A 19,101-nucleotide genomic window follows, 5' to 3' on the forward strand; every position below is an offset into this window, starting at 1 on the left:
CTCTCTCTCTCTCTCTCTCTCTCTCTCTCTCTCTCTCTCTCTCCAGGACACCTGGTACTGGCCTGGAGATCCTAATGCAGCTGATGTGGTGCTCAGTGGAACACACTGCGTCGGCACTGAGCTGTCCATCCAGCACTGCCGTCGCAACAACCACATGCACTGTCCTCGGGGAGGCGGAGCCAAATCGGCCGGAGTCACGTGTTCAGACAGTAAGCCACGCGACGACACCTGAGCAGCATCTCCTCTACCTGGTTTCTACCCGCTCGCGTATCAAAGTTCTCTGTCGCCACGACTGATATTTTTTCGGAGTCCATAGAAGTCAGCTTGTGTTCTGTGGAAGCATGTTGCACACGAAAGCTAGACATCTACTTGTAGATAAGTGGAATATATTGGTTGAATCTTCCCTAAAACCCTAATCACCTGGGATATTTAATCAATGCAAAGGTTAAAGCCTCAATCTGCAATTTCTTCAACTTCTTCAATCTGTGTTGTAGAACACCAAGAACGTAGGTTTAGAACTAGTCCATACCCGTTCAGGCATAGGAAGTGTTTCCAGAGTGTGGGTTATGCACTGTGCACAGTACATCAGGGATTGTAAGGAACTTTGTAGTTGGCTGTGTATGTGCGCGCGCACACACACACACACACACACACACACACACACACACACACACACACACACGTCACACACACACACACACACACACACACACACACACACACACACACCCACTCCTTAACAGTTCCAACTTGTGGTTGTGGTTCCCATATGGGGGGGCTGTAGCCATGGTGGTGGCTGTAACCATGGCGACGATAGGTCCCATAGCCCGAACGGCGGGGTATAAAATAGTACCAGCAATACACGTACATACATTTTGGGAACGTGAAAAACGGGCGTCATTATTTGGTGCATACTGTACATGCTGATGGTCAATGCCCGTGTGCAGATTCAGATCAATTGCTCCCAGCCACTGAGCAGAAAGGGCAGACAGGTTGTGAGGACAACCTTTGTAGACAGCGCTTTCATCAATTAGTTGTTGGCTATACTAATACGTCATCATCTTACATATTGAGCTAGTGCTGCTTTCGTGCGGTTTCACGAATGGCGAATTGGAACTTGTCTGCAGTAATTTTTACACTGCTTAATCCTTGCACTCAGAACTGTGTACATGTGAACTCTTTGTCCCTCCTGTCGTTAGCGGCCCCTGACCTGGTCCTGGACGCCCAGCTGGTGCAGGAGACGGCCTACCTAGAGGACCGGCCCCTCCACCTGCTCACCTGCGCCAACGAGGAGAACTGCCTGTCCTCGTCCGCCGCCCGGATGAACTGGCCCTACGGACACCGCCGCCTGCTGCGCTTCTCCTCGCGCATCATGAACATGGGCCGCGCCGACTTCAGACCCAGGGCCACCCGGGAGAGCTGGACGTGGCACCAGTGTCACAGGTGAGAGCTTAATACTGCAGGGGCTCATGGGAGTTCTGTGTTGGTTTTGTGGTTCCCAGCCGGGGGAGGGGGAATTAACCTTTACGGCTGTTCCCAGCAGATGGCTGCTCAGATGGCTCAAAGAGCACGTAGGGTTTGGGGTTTTAAGTGTCTTGATCAGGGACACTTACACATGTAGACCGGGCAAGCCGAGGGTCAAACCAGTGACCTTCCTATTCCCACACAGCCTTTATTTCTATGTCTACCCACTCGGCTATGGTAACTCTGGCATTCCGATTTTGCGCATGTCATTACCTGCAAGAGCTTCTAACAGTCTTCAGCCGTTACCAGCGTTTTGAGACCCTTTCAAGTCCGACAGAATATTTTGTTCTTTGACGATGTAAACCAAATATCTCAAAAGAAAGACAAGAGTTGAACATTAGTAGGCAGTTAAACATTATTAGAACATTAGTTCTATGCCAATCAGACAACTTCAAACATCTGTGTTGGTCCCCATCATGGCAGGTGTAGGACTATACATTTGAAACTCATGAATAGCTTGTTTTCACCGAAAACGCTGTCTGGGAACAGAGAGAAAAACGTATTCCTACAACTCCTATAACATTAGACTAAACCGTATGGATTTCTTTAGATCACGATATTTCCAGGTGTAGTCTTCTTTGGAAGTCCTGGGATCACCTAACCTGACGCTGCCAGATCCAAAAAGCTTGCTACACAAATTTGTTTCACAGCTTATTTGGATCTGGGATCGCGGAAGCAAATTCGATGACGGGGCTGTTCCTTTTTTTCAAGATACATGGTAGATGATTGGATGGGAGCGTCTGTCTATCACCGTGTGGGCGTGCAAACACAACCAATCATATCGACGTGTCTATATACCGTCACATCCGCATCCCGCCTTTAGCTCACGCTGATTGGTTCGGTGCGAAGCAGATCTGACTCAGGGCTCAACTCTGTCAGAGATCCCAGATGAGTGTTGTGTTGGGGAATATGTTTCCGCAATACCGCGCTCATCTGGCAGCGTCAGGTTAGGGATCACCCGCCCTCTATCGTAAACGACTGTAAACCCCACATGGCGTATGATATGTCAATGGCTGTGCGTTTGATGATCAACCGAGCTCATGATACGAGTCGTGTTTTAAGTGCCTGTAATTCCGCAAACGACACCATTGCGTAATTAAGCATAAACCGGTCTTAAGTGCATGGTTACATTATTTGACATGTCATATTCGTGCAGTTCGCTATACGGGTTGATCCACCTCAGGGTTAATGTGAACGTTGCCAGGGTTTTGTGGTTGAAGCCGTGTCTAGTCTTAAGTGCTCCTGGGTGGAAGCTGTGGTTTGCTGCTCTGTGGGTACAGGTGAGTGCTTATGTGGTTTGTAGAGTGGGTGTGGGGGGGCTGCCCAAATTATTACAACAAACACCTGTGACTTAGTTTGCACAAAACGTTATTGTGCCAGGAGCGTGCTGGCATAATTGCCTCTGTGTCAGATAAATCGAGTCGCATTGAATTTAATTAGGGTGAATTATTTCTAACGGGTAAGAAAACATGTTGGAAGTGTGACCTCAGCACCAGTGAGTGCAGTCGGTGGTGTTTGACTAGAGGGATCACAGCTAACGTTCAACGTAGGCTCAATGAGCCTTTGTCTGCTGTAATTTTCTGTCATAGATGACATTTTGTCCTGGGGTCTGTCTGCTATATTAACACATTCCACTCTACCTCTCAGGAACGCTCCCCCTCGAGTCAGGTGAATTAGTTTTCTCAGTCTAGGCAGATGACGAGGGCACGCTTGGGTCTGTCGTCACGCGAGAAGAAGGAACCATTTTAGAAGGCCACAAGCGGCGAGCTGTGTTGAGTCGCGGCGGAGGCCAGTAAATGCTGTGCCGGGGTGGCCCCCGAAAAATACAGTGCTGTCATCTTTCCAGATTCATTAGCCGCCGCGTAGCACGTGTCTGTGGAAATGACTGCGGAGCTGGTCCAGCTGCCACAGGGCCTGGGTGTTATACAAAGGACACGGTAGGCCCACAGTCAGGCCCGCCTCAGTTAATCTCTTACAACAACACATCAGAGTTATGTAGGTGTGTGAGTGTTTCAAAGCTCCCCATTCACCCGGAGTGGGTAAACACTGGCTGGGAACGGCACGGCCAGGCAGGCACTCAAACAGGCCTCTTTGAGAGGTGTTACCCTGACACCCCACTCTCATACGTTCTAGGTGAGGTCACTCCATAGGCAGCCAGTGTTCTATTAGCATATAAACGCATATACGTGCGTACACGCACATGTGAGCGAGCACATATACATGTGAGCGAGCACATGTGCACGACAGTAGACAGCAGGGCTGTCTTCGTCTAACGAACTAGCCATAGGAAATAGTTGAGTTTATCAACAAATATCCCAAAAGTTGTGTTTGCTGCGATACAATCGTGCAGTCTTTTTTTCCCGTTCGTGAGGTTGAGAACTGAACATTGGACAGTTTAACCACTTAAACCCTGTATACTTCATTGACTGGAGTGCCCCTATAGGGAGTCGGGACTATACTCCTAGCCCCACTACTTTTTCTCTCTCATTGCCAAAATTAGCCGATATACAAGCTCTGTGAGGTGTGGGCTCAGCCATTCCCCCAGAATAGGGATGCTGGGGTTCACTTTATTAATCGATTAATCGGCTTGGAGGGGACAGCCCTAATAGACAGGCATGCACGCATTGACATAAACGTATGTGCACACACACACACACACACACACACACACACACACACACACACACACACACACACACACACACACACACACACACACACACACACGCGCACGCGCGCGCGCATGCACGTTCACACACCTCACACGTGACCTCGTCTGTGTTGTGCAGGCACTACCACAGCATCGAGGTGTTCACACATTACGACCTGCTGACTCTGAACGGCACCAGGGTGGCGGAGGGACACAAGGCCAGCTTCTGCCTGGAAGACACCTACTGCCCCGAGGGTAAGTTCACCACCGTTCCTAAAACTCCCCCGCATGCACACACTGTCTCTGCTGCCATTGTAGGAGAGACAAATATATCTGTAATCCACTTACTGTATAACCTTTGTATATAAAAGGCATTAACATCTGGTTTGCTGCCGGGAAATTTATTTTGTGAGCCTGCGTTTCATTTCTAGAATTCACTTCGACATTTATCACGAGATAAAAACGTCACGCCCAATACAGCATCTAGTGCCGTTCAAGGAAGCCGAGGTGTCTGCGCTTTAGGGGGAGAAGTGTCAGACATAAAAGTAGAGATCCTCCATTAACATGGATTGATCGCTGTGTGTGTGTGTGTGTGTGTGTGTGTGCGTGTGCGTGTGTGTGTCTAGGTCTCCAGAAGCGTTTCTCCTGCTACAACATGGGGGACCAGGGCATCTCCGTGGGCTGCTGGGACACCTATCGCCATGACATCGACTGCCAGTGGGTCGACGTGACGGACGTGAAGCCAGGGGACTACATCTTCCAGGTCAGAGGGCATTTCCTGCCACTCATTTACTACAGCAGTTACACATGCATTTGATTGAACAGCAGTAGTAACTTATTCGTAGTATTTGCACTCGGGTGACGCGTGCGGTGTGCCCCAGATTTTCAACGGCCATCCATCAGAGGTAGCATGTAGAGTGCAACACACAAATGACAAAGGCATTCAATCATTACTTCCCGTAGCTGGAGGCCCTTCTTGACCAGCCTGGTTCATTTATACAATATAAAAATGGACCAGTAAAGGGTAAAGTTTTACGCTCTCTGTGTTAAATGGGCACTTCGACTTTTGCTGGGTAGTGCTCGAGTGTATCTCAGTCCAACACCCAGAATCTCCTCTCACCATATTCCCATTGGTCCCCCCTCGCCCTGTCATTACCATGTCCTGTTGTCAACCAGTCGTGTCACTGTGGGCAACAACTCCAGCACACATCAAAGACTCCATCCCCTATTATCCCCATTGCTGCTCGAAGACTACTAATCCCAGCATGCCGCAGTACGGAGCAGTTCTCAGATCTTAGCACGCTGCCAATTACCTCCCAGCCACTAGAGAAGGGCTCCAGTGTAACTGGCTGTGCGTTAATTACGGCTGCTGCTACCTTACCAATCTGCACCTCTGCTAACTACACTTCCCTACAACGCGCTCGACGCAGCTTTGTATAATTTGCCCGTAATAGGCATATCAAACACGCACACGCGCATGCTCTCTAGGTGTATTTTAAGCGCTTTGAAAAGGGCATAATTATAAAGTGGCACCTTGCCACAGTTATGCACTGCGTAGGCGGACAGAGGGGAGGAAGTGAAGAAGGGAGGGAGAAGAAAGAGGCCTAGAGAGAGAGAGAGAGAGAGAGAGAGAGAGAGAGAGAGAGATATGAATGGGAGAGACTAGAGAGAGAAATATGAAGAACTGCTGAGGTCAGGAGGTCTGCGTGAAGAGAGGACACCATGCAGCACCACAGAGACGATAAAGAAAATGAGAGTGGTAGACTGCCAGAGTGACTCACCAAGGAAAGACTGGAAAACAAAAACTCTCTCTCTCTCTCTCTCTCTCTCTCTCTCTCTCTCTCTTTCATTATCTCCCTCTTTCTTTATCTCTGCCCTTCTCTCTATCTACTTCTAAACTCTGCTTCTCCCCCCCTCCCCCCTCTCTGTCTATGTTCTTACATGTATCTATTTGGTAAAGTGAGGGATGATACCTCCACCTTTCTCATCCAGAGCTTTACAGAAAGTTCCTGCAAAATGTTGCCCTTGAACCACCCAGAGCTAATGGAACACCCCAATTACCTCCAATTAACTACGGCCTCCCCTTAGTCAAACAGCCCTCCCCCCTCCATTAGAAACGGCTAATTTGCCACCAAGGAATTTTCTCCTGCCCTGTTTTTATTTTTATAGCCACTTTCTCACTGGGTAACATTCCAGCATCTGCAACAGGCTTGCACACTCAACTTTCAACATTGTAATTTACCCAGAAAAATAAGGAGTCCATATTTTTTTCATGCGTTTGTTTTTCAAAGTTACTCTTTTTTTAGTGTAATTTGACTTGTGCTCCTCTGTAGCTGTTTGTAACCTTTACTTAAAGTGGGTGTAGTCGTTTACAGAGCAGCTATTAAGAGTAAATGGCCTCTCAGTATTATCACCAGACCGGATTAACTACAATTGGTTGTATCAGCAGGTTATGGAACTGCTCTGCAAATAACAGACTATTAGCACAATGCGAATGGCACACAGGGCTCAGAATAGGAGGCCATTTCAGACACACAAACACGCTTAAGTGCAACTATGCTTCGGCGCTAGTCCTCAATTTCAGTCAAATCGCTCCTTATTATTGCATACCTGTGTTGGTGCAACGGCAGAGCAAATGTGTGCAACCGACCTCTCCATAATCAGGGTTAGAGACGCACGCTGTTGGCGGCTTGAACTCCACGAGTTCACAAGACTTGCATAACCCCCACTTCTGCTGCTGTGTGTTGTCATTTTATGTGTGAGAGAGACAGTGACTTTTTGCACGTTACACACAAGTTCCAACAGACGTTATAAAACGCTTTATGAAGGGTTATTTGTAGTGCATTGCATGCAGTGCGTCACTGTCTTTCCCTGGCCTACAGTATAGTTAGACGTCAGTGATTCTCAGCCCTGTTCATTTTGAGGACCCCCGTTTGACATGATGTTTTATCTCTGGGACCTCAAACTTTACTGTACGATGCTCAGGGTAAATTAAACTCTTTATACTGTACAATGCTCAGGGTAAATTAAACTCTTTATACTGTACGATGCTCAGGGTAAATTAAACTCTTTATACTGTACAATGCTCAGGGTAAATTAAACTCTTTATACTGTACAATGCTCAGGGTAAATTAAACTCTTTATACTGTACGATGCTCAGGGTAAATTAAACTCTTTATACTGTACGATGCTCAGGGTAAATTAAACTCTTTATACTGTACGATGCTCAGGGTAAATTAAACTCTTTATACTGTACAATGCTCAGGGTAAATTAAACTCTTTATACTGTACAATGCTCAGGGTAAATTAAACTCTTTATACTGTACGATGCTCAGGGTAAATTAAACTCTTTATACTGTACAATGCTCAGGGTAAATTAAACTCTTTATACTGTACAATGCTCAGGGTAAATTAAACTCTTTATACTGTACGATGCTCAGGGTAAATTAAACTCTTTATACTGTACGATGCTCAGGGTAAATTAAACTCTTTATACTGTACGATGCTCAGGGTAAATTAAACTCTTTATACTGTACAATGCTCAGGGTAAATTAAACTCTTTATACTGTACAATGCTCAGGGTAAATTAAACTCTTTATACTGTACGATGCTCAGGGTAAATTAAACTCTTTATACTGTACAATGCTCAGGGTAAATTAAACTCTTTATACTGTACAATGCTCAGGGTAAATTAAACTCTTTATACTGTACGATGCTCAGGGTAAATTAAACTCTTTATACTGTACGATGCTCAGGGTAAATTAAACTCTTTATACTGTACGATGCTCAGGGTAAATTAAACTCTTTATACTGTACGATGCTCAGGGTAAATTAAACTCTTTATACTGTACGATGCTCAGGGTAAATTAAACTCTTCAGAATGTACACATGGAAACGACGGGTCCATCTGGTTTCATTTTTACACTCTCAGTGTTAAAACCCTTAAGAATCCTTGGTTCCGACTGTCAATCATTTAGCTGGGGACTCCCTGGAATCCCCTCAAGGACCCTTCCCTGAGTGCTCACACATTTAAAGTACAGTACATTTTCTAATGTTAAATCCATAAGAGAGAACGCAGTATTTCTCTTCACAATTGGACATACTGTATGGAAAAGCCATCCAGCTTTTTATGGACAGAAACGGGATGGACTATAAAAACAATACCAGCCCACGAGTGCCTTTTAATAGCGGTCCCTCTAACAATTTTACATTCAACCGATTTTTATTTCAAATGGCTTTCTCATTGCGCTGTGTGTGGACGGAGGATAATACAGTATTATTCCTGTTTTCTCCACGCGTCTGGCCAGCTGGGGATATTGGTTGGTGGGGAGAACAATAAAATGATAACCCAGTAAACGAGTCCTGCGGTGGGGATGAAGTAAGCGGCTGTAAGTCAGAAGGTCACACACATCTGTAATGAGTTATAAACTGGTGTGCCAGTAACGTGTTAACAGGAGGTCATGCGTGATTGCAGGTGGAGGTGAACCCGTCGCTGGACATGGCCGAGTCGGACTTCCAGAACAACGTCATGCGGTGCCGGTGCAAGTACGACGGCCAGAGAGCGTACATGTACGGATGTCACGCAGGTGAGGGGAACATTTTATCAATACCGATATTTTGTTTGTGTTTTGCACAGTTCGTAATACTAATATACTAAAAAAAATTAAATAGACAAGCCAAAGCAAAGCATTGCCAGGCAATGGAGACGCCAAGGTACGGTAAATATAAGACTATATTTACCGTACCTTGTACGGTAAATATAAGACTATATTTACCGTACCTTGACGTCTCCGTTGCCTGGCAACACTTTGCTTCCGCGTTGTGATGCCTATTATAAATGACCTATTATTACTTCCGGTTCACCGGATCAGCTTTTGGGGTCTTCAAAATAAAGTTTGAAAAGTTTGGCGTTAAAGAACTTGACCTTGGCAGTCAAAGAATTTCAAAAGTACATCCGTATACACGTTAGTGCCTTCTGATCAGCGGCAGATGAGGATCATACTTCTGTGTTAAATTCAGCACAGGCTGTCAAAAAACGGATTTACTCCGTATTTGCTGAAGACAACTGCACATTGAAACTCTGGTCTGCCTTTAGATGTTTGATACGATGTTGCGAAATAGGTCAAAATGGGCTGCGGCCCCTATACTGGTGTCAGAGCCCTGGAGCCACCTGGATCTACAGCAAAGGAGGTGGTCACAGATGGGACTAATCCAAAACAGTCATATCTTGCAGACTTTAAACTGCAGATGCTGTGTGGACTAAGAAATACATATTTTATATAAATACAGCAGACGCCTTTGCGCACTGGTGAAGTAGTGAAGTTGATGCAACAATGCTTAATTTACAAGTTAAGCTGTAAATTATTATTGTTGATGTTTCCAGCTGCATGCTCATTATAAAACGTAACAATAGGCATGCTCTAATTGAGCCGTGATGCAATCGTTTCTCCAAACGCTCCATTGTACACAGGGTTCCATCAAAACTAAAAACTAAAACTATTCACCTTTAAATGTGTTTTTAAAATCCTATATCGGTTCTGAATAACCTATCCGACTGCTGGGTCGCGTGCCGACTGTCGGACGGTTCTCGAGATACAGTACAGAGATTCCATGCATTTATTGTAGGATAGGGTTAAAGTGCTTCCTCCGGCGTGGTGGTCCGGGCACCATAGTTAGGTAGTTGGCAATGCCAGCCTGACTGCGTGTCGCGGGTTCGAATCTCCATCCTGCCGACCTTTGCTGAGTGTCACTCCCATCTCTCTCCCCATTTCCTGTCAGTCTACTTACTGTCAATAAAGGCATAAAAGCCCCAAAACTAATTTCCTCAATGTCACGTGGCTTCATACGTGTATGTTGTTGTCTTCCTGTATAGGAGATGCATACAGTGCAGAGGTTGAAGATCTGTTTGAACATCAGAGGCAGCTCACCAATAACGCTTTGTAGCTCGTCTCAACGGCCCAGAAGGAAGCCCCCCGCCAACGGGGGGCCCAAAAGACTGCTCAGGGTGGGTTGTGGGTGTCTTTGGCCCCATGGTCTCCGGACCTCAAGGACCCACAGAACTCTCAAAATGGCACCTGTCCATCTCCTTAGCTGATGTGGACTAAGAGTACCCACAATGCATCACACATCACGAGGACGCCATTGCAGAGACCCCCATTCTGAACTTGAACAGCCGATTACACCCAGAGTGGAACGGGGGTCACACGGTCCGAGAAACTTTCTATTCAACAAGCAAATGACACCCAACAGTGGACCAGGCGTCACATGGCCTGAAACACATTCTATTCGACAAGCAAGTGGATATCTATTCAGACAACGATGTCTGCTTGTGAATGTGGACTACTCACAACTAACTTATCCATTCAAAATGTCTACGTATGAATGACCTTAACCACATAATCCCTAGTGTCCCTATTCACCGGAAATAGCAGATCTACAAGCTCACAACAGGTTGTGTTAATGCGACGGTTTGTGAGCTTATACTTTGGTTATTTTTAGCGGAAGAGATTTGGTGTAGATGGAAAAAAGTAGCGGACCAAGTAACGAGCACAGTGACGAGAGAGTTGAGATTTGGCGATAACTCCACCCACTTTCGCCACCATGTTGTTTGTAAACGTCAAGCTGTAGACCTGTGCTATTTGTCGAGCAAGCAACTACTTGGACTGTGTACACTGTCTTCCATCTCGCTTCTATCTTTGACTTCTCTGTTTAGCAACGGTACTGCAGCCTTCAGATGTTGCCGTTAAAATGTACTCATTTCCAGCTTAGTTTGAGGCCTAGTAATTATCTGCTATGGCTGTGGTCTGATGTCTTTGTTAAGACTATTTATTATTAATTCAGCTTTCACATTAAGTAAAAATGGAAAAGGACCGTGGAAAAGATTCTCTGTTAGAAAATTGCGGATGGTTCGATCTCCACCTCCCCCCACGTATACTTTAATTGTAGTTACTGTAGTCTCAACAAACAACATGGCGACTAGAATGAGTTCATTTTGGGCAAGTTTCCGTCCATATCTCATCCCTATAGATCCCTGGGGGACCCGACCAACTAGTATAGGGTTTAAGGGTTAATGTCATTACAGGTAATGTTTTACAAAGACGAAGGGAAATCCTTTACGAAGACTGGAAATGTTTAAAATCTGAAGAAAAAAGAATAGGAGGATTTTGAGTTGAATTGTATTTAGTAGTAAAACAGTTGATGCATGGTTGGCTTAAGATTATTGTAATTGGCTCATTTCTTGGTCTTATTATTTACCTTCCTGGAACTATATATTTATGGATGATGGCGACTTCTACATTACTTCAATATTGGTGCTCTTAATTGATATTGTATTACTTTAACCTCACTACATTTCCATTGAACAGTGTTGTATAATGCATAGTTTTTACAATTGATTAGGTATTTTATTAATGCTTCAGTGTTTGTGTTAACACAATCGATTTACAACCTTATAGCTTGCTGTCTTGAGTTTATGTTAGAAATGGTAAAATGATGATTATTATTATTATTATTATATTATTTTTTTATGGAATGAAGCACTTTATCTTTTGAATATCAGTATTCCACAATTTGGCCATCCCCCGTTTTAAATTTTTATCAAATGGACCTTTAGTTTCTGATCTTAAATGCACAAAAGTGTATTATTATATATTTTGTTTTACTCTTTGACTAATTGAAATCCAAAGCTTGTGTCACATATGCAATGTACTATTTATGCTGAAAGTTAATTTATTCATGGGATTTATGACATGACTCAACAATGAGCTCAAGAAAGAGTTCACTAGCTAGTCTAACTTAAATTTTTAATATTCAGTATGCTTTAACAATTTTGTCTACCTTGTAAAAAAAATCGTTAAGCTGGTGATAAAAAAAATACTATATGACATTGATTAGAAATGGTTCAACATTCCCATGATTTAATTTATTGTGTATATAAGTGCTGAAACAACTGTAAACAGTAGTTCAGCCCTGCTGATGGGAGTGAAAGATGGCCTGGCAAAGCCACAGTACTGTGGTAGCAGGCAGGGTTTGAGAGTATTATAAAAAGCCTTTTAATTATGCCTGGTTGGGTTACTGGGTTAGGCTTAAGGTTAGGGCTATAGCATGAGCTGTGCAAAGAAACACTATGAGACTTTTACATATGGGGACATGTAAAGAGGGTATGGGGAGTTGATACGGGTAAAGAGAGAGAGAGAGAGAGATAAATCGATTTATAAAGGAAGACCGAATGGTAGCAAGGAAGTAAGAAAGCTTGTGCAAGAGAGACAAAGCAGGTCAGTGAAAGAAAAGAGAGAGGAAGAGAACGGAGAATGTCTAGTGCAGACTTAGGCTACATGAGTTTTTACTGGCCGAGCGGCCTCTCTTCAGGCAGTTCTATGGAGACCGCAAGCTGGCATTTTAAGCTCCTTAAGAGAACAACATGTTTGTCTGGGACGAGGGGAAAAAAGAGCAAAACGATTGAGCACAGTAAACAGCCGCTCTGTTTTCGTTTAACCCTGGCCTGCTTGAAATGTACTGCAGGCCATCCACCACTTCGCTGAATCAGTAGCTTCTGTATATACGGCCCACACAAACACTGACGTAACTCTATACCTAGTTTACTGCAAGGGTCACTGTGACTGTCACTGCTTGTCTGAATCATGTTTTTAGTCTATTAGTGCCTTTGATGTGTTTGGCTTATTGGCCTTAGCGGTCACACCTGTTTAATGGACAGTTTCCAGGACACGTCGTTGTGGCCAAGTCACCCATAAAGACAAGGGTAGACGTAATGAATTCCTTTAGCAGATACTCTCAGGATCGTTGTGGTCCCTCTACATTTGGAGACAAACTATTAGTAGCCCTTCCAAAAATCACAGTCACAACTGCAGCACCACCAGGTGTCCCACCAAGCCGTCCTCATACAATCAGCTCCATCACCAAACAAAGCTGTAGGTTAATGACAGAGCTAGGAATCTTAAGTATTTCATGAAGTGGTGTTTTGTTTTTTATTTTCTATTGTTTTGTGCTCTTGTACAGTTGCTATTGACATATTAACACCGTCTGTTCTATGTTATTTAATTTTGTATGCCATTCCATAGCTCGAGTAACTCGTATACCCTGGTTAATAATCACCACACTCATCACAACTAAGTACTGTATGCGTATCCGTGCTGTACGAATGTACGTTGTGATACCACTCAACATGTCCAGTTAGACGTCCCGACCAGTTATCCTCTTATGCCTAAGCTGAGAGTGTGAGCTACTGTACATGGTGCTTATCTACAGTATGAATAGTATTCATAACACAAGCTGTGCTCTCAGGGACTATATGACCTATCCTGTAAACACTAAAATATAATATATGTGATGTGATTTGCCTTGCTTCTACGTACCCACAGTATGATACAGGATGATTTGATTAACACCCCGTACTGACAATCTGTGTTTGCATGCTCATGCTGATATGTAATTTATACGAACGTGACTAAATAATATGTGACTTTTTGCCTTGGGGATAATAAGGATAACTGTGTGGCTAGATGCTGGTAAAGCTGTCATCCGAGTTGAGTTGAAGACCGAATCAAACATTCATTCATTCATTCATCATTACTGTGAATCAATAAAATGTCATCATCGCATTACAAGGTGTCGACTGCTTCCTTGAGAGGATTTTGCTATGTAGAACATCTTAAAATGAGACTCTAAAAGGCCTGCTTGCGACACCCAAACGATCAAAGATATAATTTTAGATACTGTAAGGTGATAGAAGATAAACCTTTATTGATCCCTGGCGGTGAATTCAGGTGTCGTAGCAATAGCAATGATAGCAAGCCACGGATATTTTGGAACAGTGGTCAGTATCGGTATCAATATCAGGATAAAATACATAAATACACTTCTGAGTTAAATACATTTGCACTTACATTGTTTTGGCACGAGTGTCTGCAGCAGACATCTAGAGAAGTTACTTCTTTGTATCTATTTTAATAACTGAGACGTGGACTTCACTTGACTTACTATACACAGTCGTAGTTCAACTTTGTTTTATTCTTTTCACATTTTAGACATTGTCAATTCAATGAAAACATTTCACATTTTAAACCTCCCCTCCCCCAACCCACCCCCCGTCCAGAGACATCAAATAATACAAAAAACATCACATTACATTACAAGGTTAAAAGTAAAATACAGCACGAAAAGAAATTCTATTTCAGGAAGCATCTCTTAAAACGCCCAGGATGGGTTGTCCAAAGAAAACCGATTCAAGTTGTTAGTTTTCTTAATCATTCATCATGTAAATACAGCACGCAAGTCTCTCTCTCTCGTGGGAAGTGAAACGTTACCAAACTATTCCAGGAACAGAAAATACACACCAAATTACCCCGGAATTAATGACTAAAACGCAAGCATATCATATCTGGCTGTGAGAAGGTGGGGTAAGATGTCTAGAAGAAAATGCACTCTTAATAAAGGTCTGATTTGATCACTGCTGACAAGTCCACCTTAGGAAAACATGTAGGCTGTGAAGTGGTCACCGAGAAGAAAACACGAGTCCATAAGGAGATGAAACAGCTGCTGGGCAAACAGGAAAGCAGCACTTGAAAGACGAGCACCTGGGTTAACGGACTGTACTCACTCATACATTTATACACACTACTTTACATGCACATACCGTTTTGTACATGAACAAATAATAGTGGGTTTTATTCCAGTGAACCTTAATGCAAGTACACTACACATGGGCAGGTGGGAATAAACGCACGCACGCACACGCACGCACACACACACACACACACACACACACACACACACACACACACACACACACACACACACACGCACATGCCCCATGCAGTCCAGGCATGTCAGAGCCGAAGGAGTCTTATCAAGATAACATATAGAAACACAGTGGTGCGAAAGCGTTTTGTGAAAAAGTGAGCAAACGTCATTCATAAACACTCGGCTGCCCTGTTCTCGTTTTATCCTTCACGGAGCCACTTCCTGTTTGCTGCACGTGTTTTTATTTGGGAGGCCCCGTGTCACCCCGCCCAGTCCCTCTGGGGACCACAGACGGCCCCACAATGCAAACTGTGTGTTCTCTCTGAATGACGGACCTGTCCCGTCATGGGACCCCCACCCTGTCACACACACGCATGCACCCCGGCACGTATGCACGCGCGCGCGCACTCCTCCTGCATGTAACTGGCAGTGGCACACACACTTTGGCATGCGATACCATACCAGGCATAACCGCTCATCGTCTCTATTGGAAGCAGTGTTCCATGGTTTATTATCTGGAGGGAGATATGAGGGGCATCACAGTGATGAAACTGCAGATTACTGAGCAAGAATGTCTTGAATGGAAGCCACGCCGCCGGTACAGGGGTGGCTGGTATCTATGGGCTAGTGGGGCTCAGCCCCTCCTGTCTATGGGCTAGTGGGGCTCAGCCCCTCCTGTCTATGGGCTAGTGGGGCTCAGCCCCTCCTGTCTATGGGCTAGTGGGGCTCAGCCCCTCCTGTCTATGGGCTAGTGGGGCTCAGCCCCTCCTGTCTATGGGCTAGTGGGGCTCAGCCCCTCCTGTCTATGGGCTAGTGGGGCTCAGCCCCTCCTGTCTATGGGCTAGTGGGGCTCAGCCCCTCCTGTCTATGGGCTAGTGGGGCTCAGCCCCTCCTGTCTATGGGCTAGTGGGGATCAGCCCCTCCTGTCTATGGGCTAGTGGGGCTCAGCCCCTCCTGTCTATGGGCTAGTGGGGCTCAGCCCCTCCTGTCTATGGGCTAGTGGGGCTCAGCCCCTCCTGTCTATGGGCTAGTGCAGGGCTCAGCCCCTCCTGTCTATGGGCTAGTGGGGCTCAGCCCCTCCTGTCTATGGGCTAGTGGGGCTCAGCCCCTCCTGTCTATGGGCTAGTGCAGGGCTCAGCCCCTCCTGTCTATGGGCTAGTGGGGCGCAGGAGAAACACAAAATGTGTCGAAATGATATTATTTTTATTTATTTTTAGACCAAATCAGCTTCCATTGGCATTCATTGAGTTGAGTGATTGACAGCTGACATGAGTAGCCTGCTTGATTTACTCACCATTTGGCCTACAGGGACAGCTGATTCTTGTATTGTATTTAGGTTGTAGTTTCATGACATTAACTTAGTCCCCAGGTGTTTTCATGTTCTGCTGATGACGATGGCTGTTGTAGTGTTTGCTTTCAGTTCAGTTATCAGTGTTATATTTATGCTTTTTTGGGTGGGTGTGTGTGCTGTGTGCATGTGCGTGTGCGTGTTCGCATGTGCGTGTGCGTGTTCGCACGTGCGTGTGTTTGTGTGTGTGTGCGTGCGTGTGTGTGTGTGTGTGTGTGTGTGTTTGTGTGTTTTGTATGTTGTAAGCTCATCTAACATAATATAGCTAAATCCAGCACCTAGGCACGACAATATTTACAGATAGGGCGACTCAGTTCAGTAATGATCATATTTGCATAATTTCTCCATCCCGTTCAGGGAAGAGAGCACATTAAGACCTATATTCAATTTCCAACTAATGCACATTGAGAGAGTGCATCATTAAATGATATTATATGAGGGCTCAAAAGGGAATGCTTACAATACTGTTTCCCTTTTCTTATATCTGTGCGTGTGTGTGCTTGTGTACGTGTGTGTAGGCCTACTGTATGTGTTTGAGGGGCCTATGTGTGACCGGCCTCTCCTCCTGTGTGCGCTCCTCTATTCCCCCGGGAGATTTACTGCAAGCAGCCCTGTGAGAGAGTACACTCATGCTCTGCCCAGGCTCTGCACTGCACCCTGACAATTACTGCTATATATACCACTCCAAATGAGAGCCACGAACCGGCATGATTATAGGGTGGAGCACGGCAAGCAGAGAAGAGGGAGTTGGGGGGGGGGGGGGGCAAGGAGGGGGGAGCTAAGAGAAAGGGGAGAAAGAGAAAGGGAGAGAGAGGCGGGGAGCGTGAACCTTGATTATACTTTGTCGTATTACGGTGTTTAACGAGGCCGTTTCAACAAAATATTCCTTCTAAATCAGTAGTTCTCACACTTTCAAGACTTTTAAAAAATGTTCAAAAGTAGCAGATGTACCAGCTCGCAGCGTGGCACGAAGTGACGTCCTGCGAACTTGTATATCTGCTATTTTTTAATAGCCAACACTAAGATCAAATGATGAGATTTGGTTTTAATTTAAATTAAGCATGAGGGTGAGTGTATACCGTAGCCTACTGGGGTGGGGAAATACTTGCAAACAGTGCAGCAAAGGTGGTCTGCCCTAACCCTGCATAGGAATATATCCTTTATATATTGATGGTGCCATTCACATTCTTTATAGCGCATAATTTAGCCTCAAGAGGCTTTCACCTTGGTCTGAATAGATTCAATTTCAACGTGGTTATAAGTGGGGATTTGGTGCTGGGGGGGACGAGAGACGCCGCAGGGCTGTGGGAGGTACTGTAAGAGAGATGACCTCTGGTTGCATGCCTTACCCCATAATGATATATATCTGAGCATTGCCCTCTTTCCATGTTCTCTAAAAATGTCTTTACACCGGGGATGTAAACCTTTTAAGCATACTGTGGAGAGTGGAGACTGTATAACATTGGATAAAGAAGTGCTGCCCTCTTCTGGATTCAAGAGGAGGGAAGCTGGAGAGAGAGAGAGAGAGAGAGAGAGAGAGAGACTCTCCGGCACAGTAATGTACTGTAGGCCTACTGTTACTGTACATAGAGGGAGGGAGGTGATCATGGCAAAGTGCAGCCAATGACGTGTGCTGTTAGGTCAGTGTTACAGATAAGCTACAGTTTACCTACAGTACACATTGGACAGGGGGAGGCGAGAAGGTATAGCAGGGTCTGTAGCAGGATAACGGATAGTTTTACTGCAGTTGTTCTCCCATAGCCCCCTCCCTGCCTTCCTCCTTCCCTCCCCCCGCCCCCCATATAACTTTCAGTTTCTCCTGCGGCCTGAAATTGGGTTTTGTCACTTTTCGGCTGAGTCACGAACCGCTGCCGGTGAGACCGGCTGTCCTGCTTGACGTCTGAGTGTGTTATTATTTCATAGCTGGGGACCTAGTGGCCTAATTAATGTTCTCTGTTGTACGATGGTGTCACGAGCCAAACCGCAGACCTACAAGCTCACAACGTGGCTCACCCACGACACGTTGTGAGCTTGTAGGTGTAGGGTGCCCACTGCCTAGCGCCCCCCTCCCCTCTCCAATGGGTCACACAGTCTCCGAGAGACGTATGAGAAGCGCTAATGGAAAGCCAGGTAAGTGAGAATAAGTAGAGAGGGAAAAAAAGGCTGTTCTTTTGAACTCTCCTCCATGTGTGACAGAAAGCCATCCCTGTGGGGGGAAAAGGCAGCAGGATCACATTAACTACGGGGCCCGTTCCCATCGTACGGAGAGCCCACGCTCGGCCTCACTTCAGCGGCTTGCATAATTGGAACCATCTTGGCATGAAGATAGACTCAAGGTGGCATATCAATGGACGCGCGCGCTCCAAGGGCACGCAGATAAGAGGGGAGGGCTGCTTTTCTTAACGGGTCGTGTCGACGATAGGGTCACTGGCCCTACCTAATAAGACGGGCGAGGAGTCGGCTCCCATACAAATAACCACACAGCAGAGCAGCGACGCGTCGCCTTGTAAATACAATTCACTTCCAGCGGCACTCATCCCTAACAGCAGCCAGCGAACAGTTGTGCAACACGCAACTTAATTCCTCATGCATGTATGGAGAAGCAGGTCAGTGTACTGTGTCCTCCCTTGCTGCTCGGATTGAAGGAACATGAGCTATAGCGCTGGGACCGGTTACAGTGCCAGCAGGCAATAATATGACTGAGTTTTAATCGAACTCTTGGGAGTGTGAAAATGGGCCTATAATTATATTTATATCTTCTAATCTATGACCCAAGCATCGCAGGGTGTTCATCCAAGTTGACCTAAACTGACCTCCTCAC

At 45.4% G+C, this 19,101-nt stretch overlaps 1 protein-coding gene across 1 annotated transcript in view; it reads left to right on the plus strand.

Annotated features, from left to right (window-relative positions):
* loxl4 (lysyl oxidase-like 4) overlaps positions 1-13,791 on the plus strand; it is a 40,115-nt gene extending 26,324 nt beyond the window's left edge. The window contains exons 10-15 of the mRNA XM_080782476.1: positions 47-209; positions 1,200-1,443; positions 4,314-4,429; positions 4,801-4,937; positions 8,649-8,760; positions 10,047-13,791. Of these exons, the coding sequence (XP_080638602.1) occupies positions 47-209; positions 1,200-1,443; positions 4,314-4,429; positions 4,801-4,937; positions 8,649-8,760; positions 10,047-10,117 (843 nt within the window). The 3' untranslated portion in view covers positions 10,118-13,791. The remainder of the gene's footprint in view (positions 1-46; positions 210-1,199; positions 1,444-4,313; positions 4,430-4,800; positions 4,938-8,648; positions 8,761-10,046) is intronic.
* The last annotated feature ends 5,310 nt before the right edge of the window (positions 13,792-19,101 follow it).

The sequence above is a fragment of the Protomyctophum bolini genome (assembly GCF_963924005.1).
Source record: "Protomyctophum bolini genome assembly, chromosome: 14".
NCBI lineage: Eukaryota > Metazoa > Chordata > Actinopteri > Myctophiformes > Myctophidae > Protomyctophum > Protomyctophum bolini.